The sequence below is a fragment of the Cucurbita moschata genome, unplaced genomic scaffold (genome assembly GCF_002738365.1).
Source record: "Cucurbita moschata cultivar Rifu unplaced genomic scaffold, Cmos_1.0 Cmo_Scf00026, whole genome shotgun sequence".
Taxonomy (NCBI): domain Eukaryota; kingdom Viridiplantae; phylum Streptophyta; class Magnoliopsida; order Cucurbitales; family Cucurbitaceae; genus Cucurbita; species Cucurbita moschata.
Window position 1 is genome coordinate 2947968 of NW_019268542.1, and position 25413 is coordinate 2973380.

Consider the following 25413-nt stretch of genomic DNA (forward strand, 5'->3'; position numbering starts at 1 on the left):
TATCTATTTATAATCAAATAAATTACAAGGATATGGAAAGAGTAATAAATGGAAATAACATACCTACGGTAACAAGACATATTTTCCTTATAATAAAATATCAAATATAATATATATGGTAAACTATAATTTAGTATTAAATATCCTTAACACCTCCCGCAAGCTGAGCATCGAATTTGAACGAACGTGAAGCTTGGATCTGAAAAATTTAAAGAGAGGTCGAGAAACACTTTTCGGGAAGATGTCGACAACTTGGTTCGGAGGAGGCGTAGAGAAACACTTTTTTGGCCATCAAAAACTGCAGAGGAATCGTCGCTCAGTGGCAATGCTGCCTTGGCTTCGGCGAGAATATGTCTAACCCATGAAGAGGGATCGTCGCTCAGCGACAATGTTGCCTTAGCTCTAGTGAGAATGTCTAACCCAAGAAGTAGAAGGGGAAACTTGTTAGGATCGCTCAACAACATACACACTCGATCTAGATGAACACAAAAGAATAGGATAGAGAAAATGCAAGGAGAATATTGGCTAAAAGTTTTGTATTGATGACTATGTACAGTAAGAGAGTACAGAGAATATAGAAAGTACTTTTTGAAAGCTTGAAAGCTCTACCTCCTGAGTGATATATATGGTTGAGTTTACTATATATAGCTTTACCAGATTTAATCATATACTATATATAGCTATTTACCATATATAACTTTACCAGATATAGTTTTACTATGTATAACCGTTGACCAAGTTATAAATAAGTAGCAGGCTCCATAACCTAACAATTCTCTCACTTGGAGATTGATCCAGTCAACCAAGAATTTCATTCTCAAACGATCACTGCACCATATCAATTAAGGCTTTGCATAACCTCAATTTTCCAACATCAACACATTTTATCAACATGTCTGTTGGATTATTTGCACCCTCTGTCTTCTCCAAACACATATCATCTTCTTCCACTAACCTGCAAGTGAAATGGTATCGCCTTCTAATGTGTTTTGTCCTTGAATTATAGACTGAGTTTTTCACCAACTGTATGGCACTCTGACTATCTGTATAAAGAATCTTTTTGCACTGCTTCATGCCTAATTCTTCTAGATAGTCTGTCATCCATATCATCTCCTTTCTAGCTTCAACTATTGCCACGTACTCAGCCTCAATAGATGAAAGAGCAACGCATTTCTGAAGCTTGGACATCCAACTCACTGTTGTTTCATCTATAGTGTAGATATATCCAGATGTGCTCTTGCTAGAGTCTACATCTCCACTCAGATCAGCATCTACAAAATCATGCAGAACTACTTTGTCATTGCCATAACAAAGTGAAGTATTGGATGTACCTCTTAGATATCTCGGAAGCCAGTTCACAGCTTCCCAATGTTCTTTCCCTAGATTTCTATGTACTTACTAACAACTCCCACTGCATGTGTTATATCAGGTCTAGTGCAGATCATAGCATACATCAAACCCCCAACTGCAGAAGCGTACGGACTAATGCCATGTGCTCACGTTCTTCAACTGTCTTAGAGTAGTCCTGGGTTTAGCATCATTCATCTTGAATTTGGACAACACCTTCTCAATGTACTGCTCTTGGGATAGATTTAATGTGCCAGCAGATTTATCTCAAGAAATTCTCATCCCAAGAATCTGTTTCGCTGCACTCAAATACTGAAGACAAGTTTGCCTTCACGTGGTTTATCTCCCTCATACTTGATCCAGCAATCAGTATCTCATCCACATATAGGATTAGAAACACATAAGAATCAATGTATTTCTTGAGGTAACAACACTGATCCTTTTCACTCCTGTGAAAACCACTCTTGCACATGAAGAAGTCAAACTTCTTGTACCATTGTCTCGGTGCTTGTTTTAGTCCATACAATCTCTTATTGAGCTTACACACCATGTGCTCCTTGCCTGGGGCTGCAAACCTTTCTGATTGTTGCATATAGATCTCCTAATCTAGATCTCCATGTAAAAACGCCGTTTTTACATCCATTTGCTTGAGGTACAAATTCTCCGATGCAACAATATTCAGCAGAATTCAGATAGTAGTTAATTTTACAATAGGAGAAAAGATCTCACCACAATCAATGCTTTTTCTTTGTGAATATCCTTTAACTACTAACCGAGCCTTAAACCTTCTTCTGCCATCTGGTTCAGCCTTGATTCTGAACACCTATTTGTTCAACAGAGCTCTCTTTCCTGTAGATAACTCAGTCAGCACCCATGTATTATTATTTTCAAGTGAGCTCATCTCATCATCCATGGCTTGCTCCCACATGGTTGAATCTTCCACTTGTAGGGCCTCATCAAAGGACTCTGGTTCTCCTTCGTCAGTCAGCAACAGATAATGTAATGAGGGTGAATATCTATCTAGTGCTCTGATAGTTCTAGATCATCTCCTCAACACCTGCTCAGGTGTAACTTGCTCCATGTCTGGTTCTTGAGCAACAAGATCAGGAGTTTCTTGAGCTTCTACTGTAACATCACTAGGGGAATTTTCCTGCCACTCAAGCTCAACTCCCACTTGCTTCGTAGTCTCAGAGTTTATCTTTTCTTTGTCCTTGTACAAGACATTTTCATCAAAGGTCACATCGCAGTCTTAGGATTTTCCTATTCTTGTCATCCCAAAATCTGTACCCAAACATATCAGAGCCATAGCCTATGAAGTAGCATTTCATAGCCTTAGCATCAAGCTTATCTCTCTTCTTTGGATCAACATGAACATACACAGTACAACCAAAAGTTCTCAAGTGCAAAAGTTCTCAAGTGAGAGTACTTGAGTTCTTTTCCTGTCCATACTTCTTCGGGCAATTTTAACTTCAAGGGTACTGACGGTTCTCTATTAATCAAATATGTTGTTGTGTTCACAACATCAACTCAGAATGTCTTTGGTAGTCCAGAATGAATCCTTCTGCTTCTTGCTCGCTTATTCAATATTCTGTTCATTCTTTATGCAATACCATTTTGTTTTGCCTTACGGGAATTGTTCTTATTAATCTAATTCCCTCCACTGCACAAAATGTTTTAAACTCTGATTTGTTGTACTCTCCTCCATTGTCAGACCTCAAGCATTTGATCTTCAAACCGGTCTGATTTTCAACTTCAACTTTCCGCTTTTTAAAGGTGGCAAACACATCTGACTTGTGTTTCAGAAAGTAAACTCATACCTTCCTGCTGAAGTCATCGATGAAGGTGACGTAGTACCTTGATCCACCAAGTGATGAAACTGGAGATGGTCCCCAAACGTCTGTATGGACTTCCAACCGCACTTTCTTCGGTTCTTTGGCAGCCTTTATGAAACTAACTCATTTCTGTTTGCCCATAACACAGCTCTCACAAAGACCCATATCAACAGATTTTAAGCCTTCTAAAGCTCCTTTCGCAGTCAACATCGTCATTCCTTTGACGCCATATGTCCAAATCTATTGTGTCATAGACTTGAATTGAAAGCACTCTCAGCAGCAGCAGTCATGTTTATACACTCTGCAGTAGTGTATAAGGTTCCGAATTTTGTGCCACGTACAACAACCATGGCACCCTTACCAATCTTCCACAAACTCTTTCCAAACTCTATTGCATAGCTTGTACTATGTTAGATAAAACCTGAGGTTTTCTTTATTTAGATTTACACTTTTTCATTAGTTGATTAAATACCTTCGTTTGACCATTTGACAAACACGTCGAATGGATTACCAAATTTTTAGATGGCAATTTTGTAGGAAGTGGCACAGATTTAGTTGGCCACTCTCCAATCATTTTTAGGATAAGTTAGATATTTAAATAGGTAAATATGTTCAGAAGATTTCATCACCTCATTTTAAGCGAAAGTCTTCAGCAAATCTCTCTCTCTCTCTCTGTTATTTTTCGCAATTTTATTTTCTTCCAAAAACTTCCCGTAAAACGATTTTCTCTCACCGAAAAGGACGATTATCCTTGCCGATTGTCGAAAAACAACAAGTGGTATCATAGCCCAGTTGAAGCCATCGTGGTATATCATTGCGGAGGAGCCAACCTTATCAACAATCAAGTTGAATAGCTCAAGTGGTTAGAGCGTCGACTTAAAAATGCACAGGTCTTAGGTTTAAGTAGAAGAAATGCAAAGCGCGAAAATAAACTCATCGTGGGGTCCATCCCGAGCAGGCTCACTCACTTCTCCATGCCTCCGCCAAGTGCCGGCATCTCCATCACCACCACGAAGAGGCCGACGCCGTGATGACGGACATCGAGTTGTCGTTGAGCGAGTGATTAGGGTAAAAACAACTGCCATCGTTCAGTATCCGATGTTGACAAGGTCCAACTACAACAAGTAGACCTTGTTGATACGCGTCAACCTACAGGCACAAGGGTTATGGCACGCTGTCGAGCCAGAGGAAGGAGAAACGATTGAGTATCGGGAGGATCGACAGGTGTGCGCCGCCATATTACGATCTGTGCCCCAGAGATGCTGGCGTCTCTCTCCACCAAGCTCACCGCACAATCGACCTGGGAGGGAATCAAATCCCGTCGGGTCGGTGTACAGTGAGTGCGGGAATCCAACATTGAGCAACTGTGGAAGGAGCTCTCGGAGATCCACTTTAAGGACGGCGAATCCGTCGATGATTTTTCAATGCGGATCACGGGGCTTTCCAATGCATCACCACTCTCGGTGGTAGCATCAGCGAGACAGAAATCGTGAAGAAGATGCTGCAGATCGTCCCCGATCACCTCGAGCAAGTCGCGATTTCAATCGAGACATTGCTTGAAGTGACGACCTAACGGTGGAAGAGCTGACCGAAAGACTACGTAATGTCGAGCAGCGGAAGAAAAATATCATTTCAGCTGTCGACAAGGAGGGTCGTCTACTCCTCACTAAGGAGGAATGGCTTGCACGCCTAAAGCTCCGTCACGACACCGGCGAGAGCTATGGGCCCTCTAGCCACAAAGGCGGTAAGAAGCCATGGGAAATCTCTCGGCCGCATGCCCGGGAAAGAGGCGGATCAAAAGAAGGAGCCGACTGATGATGGAACTGCTCCGGTGAGCGTCGAACAAGAGGAAGAGCTCCCCAAATCCACGGAGGTAATCGACGACAGCATAACTGCTCTGGTGAGCGTCGAACCCGATGACGAGCTCCAACTGTGCATAACAAAGGCACCGGCTGGGAAGCCAATTCAATTGAAGGAGGAGCGAGTGTTTGCTCAAATCGGTGAAAGAGGCGAGCAGCAAGAGCACCGACGATGGGTCCTCGACACGGGGGCAATAAACCATATGATCGGGGACAAGTCTGCGTTCTCCAAACTTGACTCGGGGATTCACGGGACGGTGAAATTCAGCGACGGCTCCGTCGTCGAGATTGAAGGGCACAGCACCATCCTGTTCGTCGGCAAGGGAGGCAAGCACCCAAGCTGACCGGCGTCTACTTCATCCCAAGGCTCAAGGCTAATATTGTGAGCCTGGGTCAACTCAATAAGGTCGGTTGCCACATTTTCATCAAGCGCGGGCTACTTAGGATCCACGATGATCGACAACGGTTGCTCACGCAAGTTCGGTGCACGGCAAACCGCCTTTACATCCTAGAGTTGGAGATAGAGCAACCAGTCAACCTCTTGCCCAGGTATCGGAGGATGGAAGACCTATTAGGAAGAGGCGAACCACCTGGACTGGCGGCGCGCCAGCTCTAAGAAGAGGTGGCCTATCAAGACGTGGAGTCTAGAGGACATGCCGCCAGGGACACTGAGCCATAGGGCTAAAATCGGAGTTCAAACAAAATAAGGTAGATATACCACAGGCTTTAGGAGGAGATTGTGAGATAAAACCTGAGGTTTTCCTTATTTAGATTTACACGTTTTTATTAGTTGATTGAATACCTTCGTTTGACCATTTGACAAACACGTCGAATGGATTACCAAATTTTTAGATGGCAATTTTGTAGGGAGTGGCACATATTTAGATTTAGTAGGCCACTCTCCAGCCATTTTTATTTTTAGGATAAGTTAGATATTTAAATAGGTAAATCTGTTCACAAGATTTCATCACCTCATTTTAAGCAAAAGTCTTCAGCAAATCTCTCTCTCTTTTATTTTTCGCAGTTTTATTTTCTTCCAACAACTTCCCGTCAAACGATTTTCTCTCACCAAAAAGGACGATTATCCTTGCCGATTGTCGAAAAACAGCATACAATCCAACTGACTAATAGAGCTCAGGTTCTTCTTGAGACCAGGAATGTATCTGACATCTTGTAATGTCCACTGATTTCTTGCTGAAGTTTGTATGGAGACATCCCCTTCCCTTCAATCTCCAAGGTTTTGTTGTTGGCAAGATACACCTTCCCAAAATTTCCTCATTTGAAATTTTGAAACAATTCCTTACTTGAAGAATGGAACGATGCACCTGAATTCAAAATCTAGGATTCAGTTGGGTTGTCCACACTAAGGATTAAAGCGTCCTCAGTATCTTCTGTTGTATATATAGAATCATCATCATCTTCAGATTTATGATTCTGCTTCTTCTTCAGTTTTATACAATCTGTCCAAAAGTGTCCTTTTCCTCCACAACTCCAACATGTTATGTTGGGTTTGTTCGGAGATTTTCTCCAGTTCCTTGATTTTGATCGCCCGTGTTTGTTTGAGCTTTTTGATTTACTTCTTCCCCTTCGATCAACACTGAGAGCATTGCTTGATGAATCTCCAATTTCCCGTTTTCGAACACTTTTGCTGAGAACTATATATCGAATTTCATCAAACTTCAGTTTATCAAATCCTCGAGAACTTCTGATTGCGACAACAACAATATCCCATGACTCGGGTAAAGATGACATCAAAATCAACGATTTAATTTCATCCTCGAAATTAATTTCCACCAAACTCAGTTGACTTACGATCATATTGAATTCATTTATATGATCAACAACAGATCCACCTTCAGACATATGTAGATTGACCAATCTTCGCATCAAATACACCTTGTTCATAGCCGACGATTTTTTGTACATATTCGACGATGCCTTAAATAGATTTGACGTTGTCTTCTCCTTGGTAATGTTGAATGCCACATTTTTGTATAGCGTCAACCGGATCAACCCTAAGGCTTGTTGATCTTTGAGCTTCCACAGTTACGTGGTCATGGTATCCGGCTTCACCCCCAACATGGGTTTGTGAAGATCTTTCTGGTACAGATAATCTTCAATCTACATCTTCCAAAAATCGAAATCGGATCCATCGAACTTCTCAATTCCAATCTTTGAACTTTCCATCTTCCCTGATCGGGGTGAATTTCGTCTAGCTTTGATACCAGTTGTTAGGATCGCTCAACAACACACACACTCGATCTAGATGAACACAAAGAATAGCATAGAGAAAATGAAAAGAGAATATTGGCCAGAGGTTTTGTATTGTACCGTAAGAGAGAGTACAGAGAATATAGAAAGTATAAGGGTATATATATATGGTTCAGTTTACTATATATAGCTTTACCAGATTTAACCATCTACTATATATAGCTATTTATTCATCTATAGCTTTACCGGATATAGCTTAAATATGTATAATCGTTGATCAAGCTATAAATAAATAGCAGACTCCATAACCTAACAAAATCTAGAGCAAGGGACAAAGACAATGTTGAAGTCAGAAGAGTCACAACAGTGGGCGAATGAGCCAATTGTAACGAGCAGGGCGGCGACAACTTGGTTGGTGAAGAGGCCAGTGCGGCGCGCAGATTCCAAAGGTAATCTCTGCAAAAGGTCGATGGGATTATCAAGATTCCGTATATTTTTTAAAAGAACGCTGAGGATAATCCTGATATTAGGGTTTCTGTAAAGGATTGTATTGCCCGAATGAAATCGCAACGAAATCTAAGCCAGGTTTTGTAGATTTTTTAGTTTGGTGTTCCGAGCAGCTTAAATGAAGTTCACCACCTAACCCAACTAAACCGTTTAGTTTCATGTTGGGTTGCCGGGTTGTTTTTCTTATAATTACTTTTTAAAAAAATCATACTTATCTATCGTATGTGTTATATTAATGACTAAAATCTCATAAAACTCAAATATCAACTTACTCAAATCCAAAAGGTCTAACTCAACCTAACCTTTATGATTTGAGTGGAATAAACTGAATTGATTGGACTCTCTAGTCATATGAACCCCTAGTTTTATCTATCTTACTCTGTATGAATTGTCGAACTTCCCTAAAAGGACATAACAACTATTGCCAACCACTAAATATTTCCAACATGAAATTGCAATGACATCCAAACCAGGTTTGGTAGACAACAACACGACAGCTTGTGTCAATTAATTTTGATACCTTAAGGTTGTTGTTCGAGAAGTGAGAATTTTTGCTTAATGCACCGCACCTAAATGGTGTGAAAGTTATCTATTTATAATCAAATAAATTACAAAGAATATGAAAAGAGTAATAAATGAAAATAACAATAAAGGTAAACATACCTACGGTAACCAGACATATTTGCCTTATAATAAAATATCAAATATGATATATATGGTAAACTATAATTTAGTACTAAATATCCTTAACTCCCCCACAAGTTGAGCATCAGAATTGAACGAATGTGAAGCTTGGATTTGAAAAATTCAAATAGAGGTCGAGAAACACTTTTCATGAAGATGTCAAACAACCTGGTTTGGAGGAGGCGCAGAAAAATACTTTCTTGGCCATCGAAAACTGTACAGGAATCGACACTCAGCGGCGATGCTGCCTTGGCTTCGGCGAGAATATGTCTAACCCATGAAGAGGGATCGTCGCTCAGCGACTATGCGGCCTTAGCTCCAGTGAAAATATGTCTAACCCAAGAAGTAGAAGGGGAAACCTAGAGCAAGGAACAAAGACAATGTTGAAGCCGAAAGAGTTGCCACAGTGGGCAGATGAGCCAATTTTGGTGAGAATGGGGGCAACGACTTGGTTGGCGAAGAGGCCAGTGCGGCACCCAGATTCCAAAGGTAATCTCTGCAAAAGGTCGATGGGCTTATCAAGATTCCGTATATTTTCGAAAAGAACACTCATGAGAATCCTGAGATTAGGGTTTCTATGAAGGATTATATTGCCCGAATAAAATCGCAACGAAATTCAAGCCAGGTTTTGTAGATTTCTAGTTTGGTGATCCGAGCAGCTTAAATGGAGTTCACCACCTAACCCAACGAAACCATTTAGTTTCATGTGGGTTTCCGGGTTGTTTTTTTTATAATCATTTTTAAAAAATCATACTTATCTATTTTATGTGTTATATTAATGACTAAAATCTCATAAAACTCAAATATCAACTTACTCAAACCCAAAAGGTCTAACTCAACCTAACTTTTATAATTTGAGTGGAATAATTTGAATTGATTGGACTCTCTAGTAATATGAACCCCTAGTTTTATCTATCTTACTCTGTATGAATTGTCGAACTTCCCTAAAAGGATATAACAACTATTGGCAGCCACTAAATATTTCCAACATGAAGTTGCAATGACTTCCAAGCCAGGTTTGGTAGACAACAACACGACAGCTTGTGTCTATTAGTTTTGATACCTTAAGGTTGTTGTTCGAGAAGTGAGAATGTTTGCTTAATGCACTGCACCTAAATGGTATAAAAGTTATCTATTTATAATCAAATAAATTATAAGGATAAGGAGAGAGTAATAAATGGCAATAACAATAAAAGTAAAGATACCTACAGTAACCAGGCATATTTGCCTTATAATAAAATATCGAATATGATATAGTTTACAATTTAGTACTAAATATCCTTAACACCCCACAAGCTGAGCGTCGGATTTGAACTGTAATAGCCCAAAAATAAATAAAGAAATAAATAAAAAGTTAAAATAATAATAATAATAAATTAATTAATTAATTAAAATTAAAATTAAAATTAAAGAAAAAAAAAATCTTTCCCCACCTCTCTCCACTAACCTCTCATCCATTCCCACACTTATCTCTCCTCTACCCATCTTAAGCCGACTGAAAAAAAAGAAAGAAACAGAAAACCTTGCACAAAAAAAGAAAGAAACAGAAAAAGGTCAAATTTGAGAAGTAAAATGGCTTTCAATAGATTGCAGATTTAGAGATTTTTGTCAGTTATTACGTAAAATTCTATCTCAGATTTTTCTTTTCTAATATGGTTATAAGAAATTAATTTAGTTATGGTTATAAGAATTTAATTTAGGATCAAATCTTCTTTCCTATCTTACCGTATGTAATAATCAGATCCTATGTTCAATTAACTAGATTTTTGTTAGCATGGGAAGTTAGAGGAAATAAGGTAGATCAATAAAATTTTAGCTGGCAGATCCATAAATCTGTAAGATAATAACCCAATTAAAATTGGCCAATAATATCTGTTTACAGAATAAAAATAAATATAGAATTAGAGTAATATCTTAAAATTTGCCAATAATATCTGTTTATAGAATGAAAATAAATATACAATTAGAGTAATATCTTATTTACAGATGTTTACAGAATGGGAATGAAAATAATTACAAAGAGAGAGGAGGGAAGATTTGCTAAACAGAATTTAAAAATATAAGGAGATATCAAAGGCATGAAACTCCATAAAATTCTGTCTAACAGTAAATATCAGAATTTTAACAAGGTAAATTAGAGAAATAATTGTATAGAGTTCAAACTTGAAACTGATGTCATGGGCTCACATAGGTTGACTTGGATTTCAAAGGACGGAATCGAACTTTCAGTAAGGATATATACGTGACAACGACTTAAGCTAGCCAGGTAAGTGACCTTACTATCGGCATGGTTATATTTGATGTTGACACGTGCCCTGTGGTGTGGCACGTGTCATATATATTGATATGTGTGAATTGTCTGTGGATCGATATGCTTCCTATATGTTATGTTATGTTATAATACGTGGATTGTATGATAATAATTATGGTACGATGTACTCTAGGAGATGTTTGAGATAGGATACGAGAAGGACGCACAAAACGAAATGTAACGATAGGAGTAAGATACGTTCATGAAACGTTGGAGTTAGGTTACATACCGGAGTGCTATGGATAGGAGAGATTGATGAAAGAATACGGTTAGGTTATAGGTAGAAAGGGATAGGTTTGTGATAGATTGGTGGAACGATAGCATTAGAGTACGTTCTTGTGACGATATGACTAAGGTACGTCACGTAATGATATGTCTGTGATAGGTATAAGAACGTTAAGGCTGTGGTAAGTTAGAGAACAATATGACTATGAAGTGTTTACGTTATTGACTTGGTTATGATATGGTACATTGTATGCTAGATTATGGTGCTTAAGTACGAAATCATGTGAACGTGAATGTATGTTATTTATGCTGCTTAGTTGATGTGATATGAATGCATGTGACGATGTGTGGCCCGTGTACGATTTTGGCTTATTGTATGAGTATTGAAATGTAACTGAATGAATTGTATGACATGAAATACGGTAAATTGCATGATACATAACCCCACTAGGAATATGTATGATATGTAACGAAATGAGAATGAGAATGACACGTAAGCATGAAAACGTGACACGGGGTTATGTTCATTAAATGATCACTGTAGGACTAGTGGGACCTCATGCATATCGTGTGATCATACATTTGGGGGGATACCCCTATCCCATCACGAGGGTATGGACGCGTACATCCAAATGGCAGGACAACGATCGTTATGCCCTGCATAGCGCTACCGTGATGGTTTTAGTTTTAACGGGTCCCGGTGGGCCCCCAGAGCATGCCCACCGGCTAGGGACAATGGCCCAGCGGTGTGCGAACTAGTTGGTGAGCCCATACTCGCACGTATGGGCTGCGTGTAGAGTATATGGTACACGTCCACGATTACCTGTTAGGATTACACCGTAGGGAAAACGAAACGAAATGAAACGAAAGATAGGTCCCATCATTTCATTGCATGTGATTGTTGCATTTAACCCCAATAGTGGGGTCACTTACTGAGTATTTCTTTAAATACTCAAGCCACGTGCTACTACATTTTTCAGGTTAAGGCAAGGCATTCCTGTACGGCTGACGACGACATCGCAACTCGAGATCATGGCACATGCATAGGATAGTGGCATTTATTTTCTTAGACTTAGGATAGAATATGATGTTTTAAACTTACACGCTTGTTTATTTTATTTCGAGTTTTTGTTGTGTCGTTTTAAAGATGTTTTCGAAACACTTAAGTCCATGGCTGTGTTTTAAGTTAAAAGTTATGTTTTATGGAATTTAAATGAAGTCTTCCGCATTCAATGTTTATGGTACATATACAGTAGCGACCTTAAATTAAGTAGAAAATTTCGGGTCGTTACATGAATGAACGTGAAGCTTGGATCTGAAAAAATCAAAGAGAAGTCGAGAAACACTTTTCATGAAGATGTCGACAACTTGGTTCGAAGGAGGTGTAGAGAAACACATTCTTGGCCATCGAAAACTGCAGAGGAAACATCACTCAACGGCGATGCTGCCTTGACTTGGTCGAGAATATGTGTAACCAATGAAGAGGGATTGTCGCTCAGCAACAATGCTGCCTTAGCTCTGGTGAGAATATGTCTAACCCAAGAAGTAAAAGGGGAAACCTAGAGCAAGGGACAAAGACAATGTTGAAGCCGGAAGAGTCGCTACAGTAGGCGAATGAGCCAATTTTGGCGAGAATGGCGGCGACGACTTGGTTTGCAAAGAGGCCAGTGTGGCCCCCAGATTCCAAAGGTAATCTCTGTAGAAGGTCGATGGGCTTATCGAGATTTCGTATATTTTCAAAAAGAACGCTGATGAGGATCCTGAGATTAGAGTTTCTATGAAGGATTGTATTGCCCGAGTGAAATCGCAACGAAATCCAAGCCAGGTTTTGTAGATTTGTTAGTTTGTGATCCGAGCAGCTTAAATTGAGTTCACCACCTAACCCAACTAAATCGTTTAGTTTCATGTGGGTTGCCGGGTTGTTTTTTTTTATAATTATTCTTAAAAAATCATACTTATCTATCGTATGTGTTATATTAATGACTAAAATCTCATAAAACTCAAATATCAACTTACTCAAATTGAAAAGGTCTAACTTAACCTTACCTTTATCATTTGAGTGGAATAATCTGAATTGGTTGGACTCTCTAGTCATATGAACCCCTAGTTTTATCTATCTTTCTCGGTATGATTGTCGAACGCTGATGAGAATGTTTGCTTAATGCACCGCACCTAAATGGTGTGAAAGTTATCTATTTATAATCAAATAAATTACAATGATATGGAAAGAGTAATAAATGGAAATAACAATAAAGATAAAAATACCTACGGTAACAAGACAAATATGTAGATATTTGTCATACAATAAAATATCAAATATGATATATGTAGTAATGATAAATGGGAGAGAAAACGGTGTGGAATTGTTATAGGTCATCCTATCCTATCCTATCCCTTCCTAATCTCTTATATATAACTCTTTTCTTTTGATTATGTCTCCCACTTTTAAAATCACGACCACAAAAAATGGTTAACATTTCCCACATGATTGGACTCTTCATGGCTTCCATGTCTTCGGTCGTTGGAGCATACGTTGTTCTTCTTGGTGCCTACTACGGCCTTGAAGGTGACAACTTACCATCCCCATCGTTAGTGGTGCAACTCTATCTAAAATACAACATTTCCCGTGTTCGATTGAAAGTTCCAAACCTCGATATTTTAGAAGCGTTTCGTGGCATAGAAATCGGCATCTCTTTTGGTGTCCCCAACGACATGTTACCAAACATGGCGACCTACATTGTGCCCTACGTTGACGATTACACTATCAATTACATCGTTGTCGGTGACAAGGCCATCCCCGGCCTCGACGGCAACATATTGCCTGTCATGAAATCCCTTCAAGATCTCCTCAACGCTCACTACCTCGGACGAGTGAAACTCACCACATTAGTTGGTTTCAAATCATTGGCTGTCACAAACCCTCCATCCAGCGGTGCGTTCTACCCAACTATTGTTGAGAACATGAGAGGAATTCTCAAGTTCTTAGGACGACAAGGGTCTCCTTTGATGGTTAGCCTAAATATGTATAATCGATATGTTTATGGTGGTAATATAAGCTTGGGTTATGCGACGCTTAGTGAACAAAACTCATCGGTTCACGATGGGATGTTGAGTTATAATAACTTGTTTGATGAAATGGTGGACGCGTTTTATGTAGCGATAGATAAGGCAAATGTTAGAGATGTGGGCATTGTTGTTGGAGAAACTGGTTGGCCTGCTTGTGGGAATAATAACGCTACGTCACCGTTGCTTGCATCGAAGTACAATCGGAACTTCAAGAGTCATATTAGCTCCAGTAAGGGGACGCCCAAAAAGAAAAATATTTATATTGAAGGGTTCATTGGGAGTATTTTTAATGAGAAGGAAAAGTCTGGAGAGTCACACTGTTACGGCATGTTCAACGTTGATTCTACACCTATTTACTCGCCTGTATTTTAATTTGGTCATATGCATCATTATCTCTATTCCTTCCGATGTATGTAAGCTCGTTTGTCCAATAAAAATATTTTGAGTAAGAGTATGTGTGCGAACCGAGATATTTTTTAAACTCAACCCAAGTGTTTGAGTTGTAACATTTTCAACTTAAATAATCTTTATTAAATAATAAATCCAACCCAACCCAAAAAAGTTATGAAGACATGGAAAAATTCACTCCTTTCCACATCAAAAATGAATCCAACCCGAACTTTTGACTTTTGGGGTGTACATGGTCCGTGTTGGATCGGGTTGGAGGATTTTTTTGACGCAACCCAAAAGTTTGGGTTGGTTGGATTGGTAACCTAACCCAACCCGAAACTTTTCATAACTCAACCCAACCTCTAGTTTCGGGTTGGATTGTCAAATTTTTTTTAAAAGTTTTATTTATTCACAATTTCTAATTATTCCGATACAATCTTAGATAAAATATATTAAAATTTCACAAACAAACACAAATCAATCTATAATTATTGACAAAAAAAAAAATCAATAAAGACACAACGAGCAAAATTGTAACATATTAACAATGTTCAACATTATCATAAAACTAAAGACAATGACATTTCTTGAGAATTGGCTAAAGCAACAAGACAACTAAATACCGACATTTCTTGAAAATTTGTTAGAGTAACAAAAATATAAAGATAGCTCATGTAATTAAATAAACATATAAAATTTTATATATATATATATATATATATATATATATATAATATATTAAATAATATAAACAAAATAATAAAAAAAATGGTTAAAGTAACAAATATATTAAATAAACATATAAAATTTTATATATATATATATATTAAATAATATAAACAAAATAATAATAAAATATATATATGTATTTGCTTGATATCAGATTTAAGCATAAGTATCTTAGACTAACCTCAATACCGTCCTGACAAATCCATTAATAGAATAAAATTTTTTAATATATTTTATATATTTTTATTTGCCTCGGATCAACCCGAAAGTTTTGCACACGAACCCGAAACCAAATCGATCTAGTTCGGGTTCAGAAAAACGAACCCAACCCCACCGAAAATACTAATCCAACCCAACTCAATCCTTATAGTCCAGGTTGTCGGGTTGAATGTACACCCCTAATTTCTAGACTTGAATAATGGGGCCCACTCTTTCATTGGCCCCATAGGTTTTGATTTATGATTGGATCATAAACAAAATTTTCATTAATAAAATCAGTGGTATTTAAGGTGAAAGATAAAATTAAAGAAGATAAAAGAACTTTTGATCCAGCTGAAATTATGAACCACTCGTGAAGGATTGACTTGCTTGTAATGATTATATCAATTAACATAATTTGTCTTCGAGTGCATAAGAGTGCAACTCTAGATCCATAGTAGAGTGATCTATAGTTAATGAATGAAAATTGATTAAATTGATTAATTAATTAATTTTGTATTATTGAAGCATATAATCGGTGAGTTCATAAGGTCAACTTGCTAACTGCATGTGTGTGTTTGTGTGTGACATTGAACAACCACATGGTACGACATGTGCAAGGACCATAGGGAAAGTGTTGTTCATACTTCAAGAAATTTATCCAACCAAACCGGTAGTGACGTCACTTACTTGGTTGGTTTAGACCAGACTTACTAAATATTTTGAATACTAGCATAGATCTGCCCTTCAAAGTTCAATTCAACCCGATCCATCGTATTGATTCAATTAACATACGATAATATTTCCATTTTTAAATATTTTATTAATAAATATTCTTAATTTTCATTAAAAAAAAAAAAAAAAAAAACCTTGGATTAAAATGGGAAATTTTAAAAGATCAAGAACAACCAAAAAAAAAAAAAAAAATTAAGGACTATTTTGCATACATTTATTTTATTTAAATCTATTTTGCATACATTTGTAATAAATATAATAAATAAATAATAAAAACACTTGAAAAACACAAGGTCGTTGTAGTATAGTGGTAAGTATTCCCGCCTGTCACGCGGGTGACCCGGGTTCGATCCCCGGCAACGGCGATATTTATTTTTCGTTCAATTTCATCAGGGCTACACACGCGTCGCCTGCTGGAAGGCATACATCATATATTTTTTTTTATAAAAGTCTAAATATAATTAATTTAATATCGATAATATTTAAAATTCTTGATTTTATCTTTAATCAAATTTTTAATTAGGCCATATTAACTAATAGTACTTTTTTTTTTTTTTTATAATTTTAAAACTTGGGTCTGGCTCGGGAGGTAATGAGTCCCGTCTCTCATCCCTCTGAATGAAGAAGTAGTGAGCCATTAATATGGACAACTTTTCTCCCTAAACTGGAAGCTACCACGAGAAAGAAACCTTTCGCCCCAAAGATAGGTCGTAGCCGAGTTCTGTACAACTCTTTATTTAATATTAATTCAAATGTCAATCCTAATCAAACTCCGACACATATTTGATTAAGATATTTAAATCTTATTTAAATATTTTAGATTCTCTCTTTTTGTTTAATTCGTAAATAAAACAAAAATGCGGTTAAATATATCGTATATATGTAGCGCATATTCCTTAATTTGAATTCGAACACTTTGAACTCACTCGTCACACTATTCTATGGTTTAGTCCGATATGAGCTAGTAGCGGGACCTAATGGACCTATAGATCATGGACTCCAACGATCCAAGATTAACCGGTTAAACTCATTAACCTTGTTAACCAACATTCGTTAGCTACTAGGACACTCCACTATAGCCTAGTAGTTGCACTCCCCTCACTATAAATATATTTCTGTCCATTTGATATAACCATGATTAGTAGGTCGATCCTTCACAGGTTGTTCGTAACTAGAGCTGGGTCAATTTACCGTTTTACCCCTGAAGTTACTTCTTGTTCCTTATGTTCCACTGATCCTCTTATGAACAATTGGTTTGTGGTCCAACCAGTAAACCGAATCCCTCTCAGGCCAATGAGAGGGTGGGGCCCCTTGTTCAAGACTTGGAGTTAGTGCTTAAGGGAACTACCTCTCTTCTATCCCTAAAAGTGGGTAGGAGCGAATTTCATCTTGCACCCCATGTCCCCAGCTATTCACCCAGTCTTACCCCTGAAATGGGAGGCCTATTGAGTCGGCAAACTCGAGCCACTCTCACCCATGCAAATCTAAGGATAATTCCGAATAAACAGGAGTTCATGGTTAGCTCAGGATTAAGATCGAGTTATCTAGGTCATCGAATGAAAAGAAAATCAGTCTCAACAGTAAATGACATTATAAAGTGAGAGTGATTTTCTTCATGGTCCGATCTTATGCAATACTCATTGCATAGGACGCCTCCACTCACATGTCTCCACATGTACAATTTAGTGATCATATTGTTTATATCATATACAAAAGTGGGCCGCATCCATAGTGTCCCCAGAATAAGGTACTCAGCCTTATCCTTATACTATAGATCATTTTGACTATATACTTGAACTTGATCCACTCTTATGTCTCTACATATAGTTCAAGTAATTATACTATAGCCAGAGTGTTCTTAGTTTATTGGTCACTTTATTCAATAACAATCTTTACTGAATAAACAACCATAATAACTTTATTGAAAATAGAATATGTTTTTATTTATAAACTATGAGTTTTAGGACATAAAACCTAACATTAGTGACTTAGCTCTTCGCACTTTTCGCAGGCTTTTTTTGTTCACGAAAAAAAAAAAAAAAAAAAAAAAAAAAAAAAAAAAAAAAACTTGAGTAAAGCAGTACTAAGCTACGCTCTTCTCCCTCACTTCTTATATCCTCAGTTTACTTTACTAACGTAAAAACGGGAAGTCACTCATTCAAACCTCCCGCCTCTCGGTTAGTTTCCTCTACTTCCGGTAGTGTGCCAACCGAACTCACGCGGGCTTCTTTTTCTTCTGCGGAGGCAAATTCTTACAAAGTCTCTTTGTCAAAAATCAAAATAATTTGGTTGGGGAAGATACCAAAGGTGCTAAAGCAATCAATGGGTCCACGACATACGTGTTAGGGATCGTGAACTTTGTAATATGAGCAAATCTCTTGGGAATTCGAATGACATGAAGTCATTGTTGAGGATTATTGGGAGTGAGTCCCACATTGGTTAATTTAGTGGAAGATTATGGGTTTATAAGTGAGGAATACTATCTCGATTGGTATGAGGTTCTTTTCAGAAGCCCAAAGTTGAGAGATTATGCTCAAACTAGACTCTCATGGTAGAGATCCATGATTCCTAACAAATGGTATCAGAGCTAAGGGAGATTCACCATGATGATGTTGTGTTCAATAGAACGCTCGAACCCACATAAGGGTAAGTAAGAGTCGAGAGCGTGAAACTTGTTGAGTCAAGCGAATCAACCAATCTATAATAGCTTATGAAGAAGCATTTTTTACACATCGTAACGAACCCACATAAGGGTATGTAAGAGTCGAGAGCGTGAAACTTGTTGGGCCAAGCGAATCAACCAATCTATAACAGCTTATGAAAAAACGTTTTTAGTAAATCGTAACAGTCCATGTTATTAATCTTGTGTAATATTCAGTTCAAGCGTGAAACTTGTTGGGCCAAGCGAATCAACCAATCTATAACAGCTTATGAAAAAACGTTTTTAGTAAATCGTAACAGTCCATGTTATTAATCTTGTGTAATATTCAGTTCAAGTCTCGTACGATCATCTTGTGAAATATTAATCTTCTAAATTTAACAGATTTATAAGCAAAAATTATACAAACTCATTATATAGGATAGTCCTACTCACATATCTCCGTAATAATTTTTATGCTTAATAGACACTTATACTTCCAATTTTGTGTCTAGTAAGCTCGTGATTTTTATATATTGTATCTAATAGATCCCTAAAAATTTTCTAGTTTTGTAATTTGATATAAATTTAAATTTTGTATCTATTTAAGCTTAACACTTTTAATGATGCGTCTATTAGATCCGAGAAACCATCATTTAAACATAAGATTAGACCTAAATGGTCTTTACTTTATTCTCGTATTTTTATTAATACATAGAGATATGGCATAGATAGGTTCGCCCCATAAACTAGATGTTTTGGTGGTGATTAGATAGTCGAGGCCTTACGAACACGGCTTGATAGGGTCAAAAGATATGAGTTCCCAGGATCGTTCACATTGCTTATCCAACACGATGGCCTCATACAACTCAATAGAATGAGGATAGGATGGAATGACTATCGCTATATCCACCTCGATCACTAGGCAATATAGCTTTCCTTTCGGCACGACTTGAGTCTTACAACTCAACACACTAACGAACTTCCAGTCGGCCCCGAGTAGATTGTGCGCATGCTCCATCACTGCAAACCTTCCCATCTCTTGCACATATGGGTCATCCTTGTTCTTAATCAGCTCCCAATCACATTGCTTATGGTTTTGGTTCAACACACCATCTTGTCTTGGGGATACGACAATCGGATCCATTGGTAACGTTTGATAGATTATGAAGAAAACTCGATATTGCTAGTTTGCTCTCGATGTAGAGTGCTCGTTCGATATTTATAGAGTCGTGGTTGAAGCCTAGAAATCAAATGAATATAAAAAAAATTTGATATAATACAACTTGATAACTTAGAACCTTGATATTCGGAGCTGATATAAAGAGGGTGCCACTAGACGATAGGTTTGAATCTAACTTACGTAGTTGGGACCATTATTCTATTATTCTATGTCTTAATCCACAAATATACTTTGTGACTTCTCAATTTAACATGTTGTTTAGGCAACATGTGCAACGACCTATTTCTTCCAAGATTTAGAATCTAGACTCGACAGCTGATAGTCCCGACATTTCCTGCATTCTTTTCGACATGGTCACGTTACCTACTCCTCGCTTCTTAAGAGTGAAGACTATCCCCACAGGCCAACACGAATTATTCCCGCATGTTTTGTCCTCACTCACATGTTTCCTAGGAAAATTCGTAGGACGTCACCCAACCTAGATATGCTCCAAGTAAAGCACGTTTATATATAAAGTTCATATGATTGAGCTATCAAAAAGGAATGTGCATCTTATTTGTATAGGCAGTGACCTTCAATTCTATATGACCGATCACAAGGGGAAGTGTTTAAAATTTTAAAAGGAAGTAGAATCTTACTAAGGAAAGATGAGGGAGCATCAAAATAAAGGGAAAAAAAAAGGTATAAATTGGAATATCCATTGAAAAAGAAAAGGAAGGATAAATTGGAATATTTCTAACATGAGAATTTCTCTAATCCACTCATTTTTTTACAAACAATATTAATATCAACCTCGACATCAAATTTCAATCCTTAAATTTGAATGATCATTAACATTGATATTGTAATGACTCGAGCCCACTGCTAGCAGATATTGTTCTTTTTGGACTTTCTCTTTTGAGGTTCCCCTCAAAGTTTTAAAACGTGTTTACTAGGGAGAGGTTTTCACACCCTTATTATAAAGAATTGTTAGTTCTCCTCTCCAACTCACGTGGGATCTCACAATTCACCCCTTTCGAGCCCAACGTCTTCATTATCACTCATTCCCTTCTCTAGTCGATGTGGGATCCCCAATTCACTCCTCCCCCCCCCCCCCNCCCCCCCCCCCCCCCCCCTTTGGGCCAGCGTCCTTCCTGACACCCCACCTCATGTCCACCCCCCTTCAGGGCTTAGCCTCCTCGCTGACACATCGCCAGGTGTTTGGCTCTGATGCCATTTTTAGCGGTCCAAACCCACCGTTAGCAGATATTGTACTCTTTAGACTTTCTCTTTCGAGCTCCCTTGAAGGTGAGAGGTTTTCACACCCTTAAAAAAAAATGATTCGTTCTTCTCTCCAACCAACGTGGGATCTCACAGCACTCATGTTAGTTTGTGGGGTGGGGATAATTTTTACTCTTAGAAAATGAGGAGTAAGTAATGTGATCATGTTGCTGGGGAATATCGGGGCCATCAAGTGTCGAATCCAAATTTTGAATCTAAAGAGTAAATTACGTGACCATTTCATAGAAAAATATCAGAGCCATGAGATGTCGAATCTAAATTTTGAATCTAAGGGTTGGCCATAGACCCATGATCAACACCTTCCAAATAGGCGAAGGCCGATGAAACCTAAGTTGAAGTTCCTTGAGGAGACCAGCTAATGCACAAATGATTGAGTCTTAAACGAAATGGTATAGAAGTAAAAGTCTCAATAACATGATCATTTGGGAGTCTAATGGTTTAAAAGTTTAAAACAGATAACTAGCTCCTCGAGGCTAATCCAATTTCTCGGAGAACTATAGTCTTGACCACTAATCGCCGCTCATAATCCTATGGTTTTTGATCTACTGAAAAAAAAAACATTCTAGCCTAAGTTAACGTTAAAGCACGAGATACATTATCTAAACATTCGTGCAAGTTCAACAGGGAGATAACATTCATTAATCATCAAGAGCACTGATCACATCATCCCATACTTACATAAGATTAGACATAGATAGTCTTTATTTTATTCTTATAGTTTTATTAGTACATAAAAACTAGATATCTCGGGGTGACGATTAGCGGGTCAATGCCCTAGGGACATGGTAGGACACGTTTAAAAGACATGAGCTCCCAGGATCGCTCACATTCCTTATCCAACACGATGGCCTCATACACCTCAATAGCATGAGGATGGCATGGAACCACTATCTCTATATCCACCTTGATCAATAGGCGATATAGTTTTCCTTTTGGCACCACAAGAGACTCACAACTCACCACACCAACGAAGCTCCACTTTGCTCCCACTAGACCATGCACATGCTCCATCACTGCAAACCTTCCCATCTCTTGCACGTATGGGTCATCCTTGTTCTTAATCAGCTCCCAATCACATTGCTTATGGTTTTGGTTCAACACACCATCTTGTCTTGGGGCTACGACGACCGGATCCATTGGTAACGTTTGATAGATTATGAAGAAAACTCGATATTGCTAGTTTGCTCTCGATGTAGAGTACTCGTTCGATATTTATAGTCGTAGTTAGAGCCTAGACATCAAATGAATATCGAAAGAATTTGGTTTCGAATAATAGAACTTGATAACTTAGAATCTTGATATTCGACATTGATAAAATGAGAGCATCAATCAAATTTTTATGACATAGACGATAGGTTTGAATCTAACTCACGTAGTTGTGACCATTGTTCTATTATTCTATGTCTTAATCGACAAATATGCTTTGTGACTTCTCAATTTAACATGTAGTTTAGGCAACATATGCAACGACCTATTTCTTCCAAGATTCAGAATCTGGATTCGACAGCTAATAGCCCCGTCATTTCCTGCATTCTTTTCGACATGGTCATGTTACCTACTCCTCGCTTCTTAAGAGTGAAGACTATCCCCACAGGCCAAAATACGAGTTATTCCCACATTTTTGTCCTCGCTCACATGCTTCCTAGGAAAATTTGTAGGACGTCACCCAACCTAGATATGCTCCAAGTAAAGCACGCTTATCTATAAAGTGATGGTGTTAATATAACACATGCGGAAGCAATTTGGATCTTAGGCACTTTTAGAACATCAATTATTGTAAATAACTAGCATGTTCATAAGTATTAAAACTTAATGAGTTTAAATACTAACCTTTTGTAGTTCAAACTCCTTTTGCGTCACGAACCGGTTTTGAACCACCACTAGTGTCTTCTCCACTATCCTCCCGCCTTAGAACGGGATTGTGGAATCCGGTGAGTGACTAAACTTGGGAGGGATTTTGTATATGTGAAAGAGTGTTTGTGAGAGGTTTTTCTCAAGGTTTTTCATCAAGATGAAGAAAAAAATTCTTTCCAAGTATCATGATCACTCTATTTAAAGAGTCAAGTTTGCATGTTCATGCAAACTTGAGATCACCAAATTTTGACACTTAAAATTCCACTCAAATGTTTGGGATTATGTGGCAAGCATGCATGTTTGAGTTAACCAAATTTTGACACTCAAAATTCCACTCAAACTTGTGAGGTTTATTTGACAAACATGCAAGTTTGGTTAAACCAAATTTTGACACCTCAAAATTCCACTAACATGGATTTTTCCATTAGATGAAAGTCAACATTTTGACTTTCTTCATTTTAATTCAACAATTAATTTGAATAATGAGTTTCAAATTAAAGTAACATTAAATGATTAATTAAACTATTTAATATTAATTCAAATGCCAATCCCAATCAATTCCGACACATAATTGATTAAGATATTTAAATCTTATTTAAATATCTCAGATTCTCTCTTTTCGTTTAATTCGTAAATAAAACAAAATTGCGGTTAAATATATCGTATATATGTAATGCATATTCTCTAATTTGAATTCATTAACCTGGTTAACCAACATTCGTTAACTACTAGAACACTCCACTATAGCCTAGTAGTTGCACTCCCCTCACTATAGATATATTTTTGTCCATCTAATATAACCATGATTAGTAAGTCGATCCTTCACAGGTTGTTCGTAACTAGAGCTGGGTCAATTTATCGTTTTACCCCTGAAGTTACTTCTTGTTCCTTATGTCTCACTGATCCTCTAATGAATAATTGGTTTGTGGTCCAACCAGTAAACCGAATCCCTCTCAGGCCAATGAGAGGGTGGGGCCCCTTGTTCAAGACCTGGAGTTAGTGCTTAAGGGATCTACCTTTCTTCTATCCCTAAAAGTGGGTAGGAGTGAATTCCGTCTTGCACCCCACGTCCCCAGCCATTCACCCAGTCTTACCCCTGAAATGGGAGGCCTGTTGAGTCGGCGAACTAGAGCCACTCTCACCCATGCAAATCTAAGGATAATTCCGAATAAACAGGAGTTCATGGTTAGCTTAGGATTAAAACCGAGTTACCTAGGTTATCGAATGAAAAGAAAATCAGTCTCAACAGTAAACGACTTTATAAAGTGAGAGTGGTTTTCTTCATGGTCCGATCTTATGCAATACTCATTGCATAGGACGCCCCCACTCACATGTCTCCACATGCAAAATTTAGTGATCACATTGTTTATATCATATACAAAAGTGGGCCGCATCCATAGTGTCCCCAGAATAAGGTACTCAGCCTTATCCTTATACTATAAATCATTTTGACTATATACTTGAACTTGATCCACTCTTATGTCTCTACATATAGTTCACGTAATCATACTATAGCGAGAGTGTTCTTAGTTTATTGGATTTAGATTAATGATCGTAAAGTTCACTTTATTCAATAACAATTTTTACTGAATAAACATTAATAATAACTTTATTGAAAATAGAATATATCTTTGTTTACAAACTATGAGTTTTAGGACATAAAACCCAACATAAAGTTCATATGATTGAGCTATCGAAAAGGAATGTACATCTTGTTTTGATAGGCAGTGACCTTGAGATCACATGGGGAAGTGTTTAAAAATTTAAAAGAAAGTAGAATCTTATTTATCAAGAAAAAGGAAAGACGAGGGAGCATCAAAATTAGGGGTGTACATTCAACCTGACAACCCGGACCAATCCACCCGAACTATAAGGGTTGAGTTGGGTTGGATTAGCATTTCGAGTAGGGTTGGATTCATTTTTCTGAACCCGAACTGAATCGGTTCGGTTTCGGGTTCTTGGGCAAACCTTCGAGTTGACCCCGAGCCAAATAAAAATATATAAAATATATTAACAAAAATTTTTTTTTGTATTAATGGGTTTGCCATAGTGGTATTGAGATTGGTTCAAGGACACTCACGATCAAGTTCGATGCCAAGAAAATATATATTTCTATTTTACTAAAATCTTGATGTTTGAAACTGATAAAATGAGAGTGCCAATCAGATTTTTATGGCATAGACGATAGGTTTCACTTTAACTTACGTAGTTGTGACCATTGTTCTATTATTCTATGTCTTAATCCATGAATATGCTTTGTGACTTCTCAATTTAACATGTAGTTTAGGCAACATATGCAACGACCTATTTCTTCCAAGATCAAGAATCTGGACTCGACAGCTAATAGCCCTGTCATTTCCTGC

The 25413-nt window shown here is 37.7% G+C and overlaps 1 protein-coding gene and 1 non-coding gene across 2 annotated transcripts; both read left to right on the plus strand.

The window, feature by feature from the left end:
• The first annotated feature begins 13442 nt into the window (after positions 1-13442).
• LOC111462099 (probable glucan endo-1,3-beta-glucosidase BG5) lies at positions 13443-14414 on the plus strand. The gene has a single exon (XM_023105782.1). The coding sequence runs from the start codon at positions 13443-13445 to the stop codon at positions 14412-14414; it is 972 nt and encodes a 323-aa protein (XP_022961550.1).
• Positions 14415-16387: 1973 nt separating this feature from the next.
• On the plus strand, positions 16388-16459 carry TRNAD-GUC. The gene has a single exon. It is a non-coding gene; the product is annotated as a tRNA-Asp (tRNA).
• Positions 16460-25413: the final 8954 nt, after the last annotated feature.

What these genes read in the sequence shown, in the direction of transcription:
- LOC111462099 (XM_023105782.1), top strand. Translation starts at nt 13,443, where the DNA reads ATGGTTAACATTTCCCACATGATTGGACTCTTCATGGCTTCCATGTCT.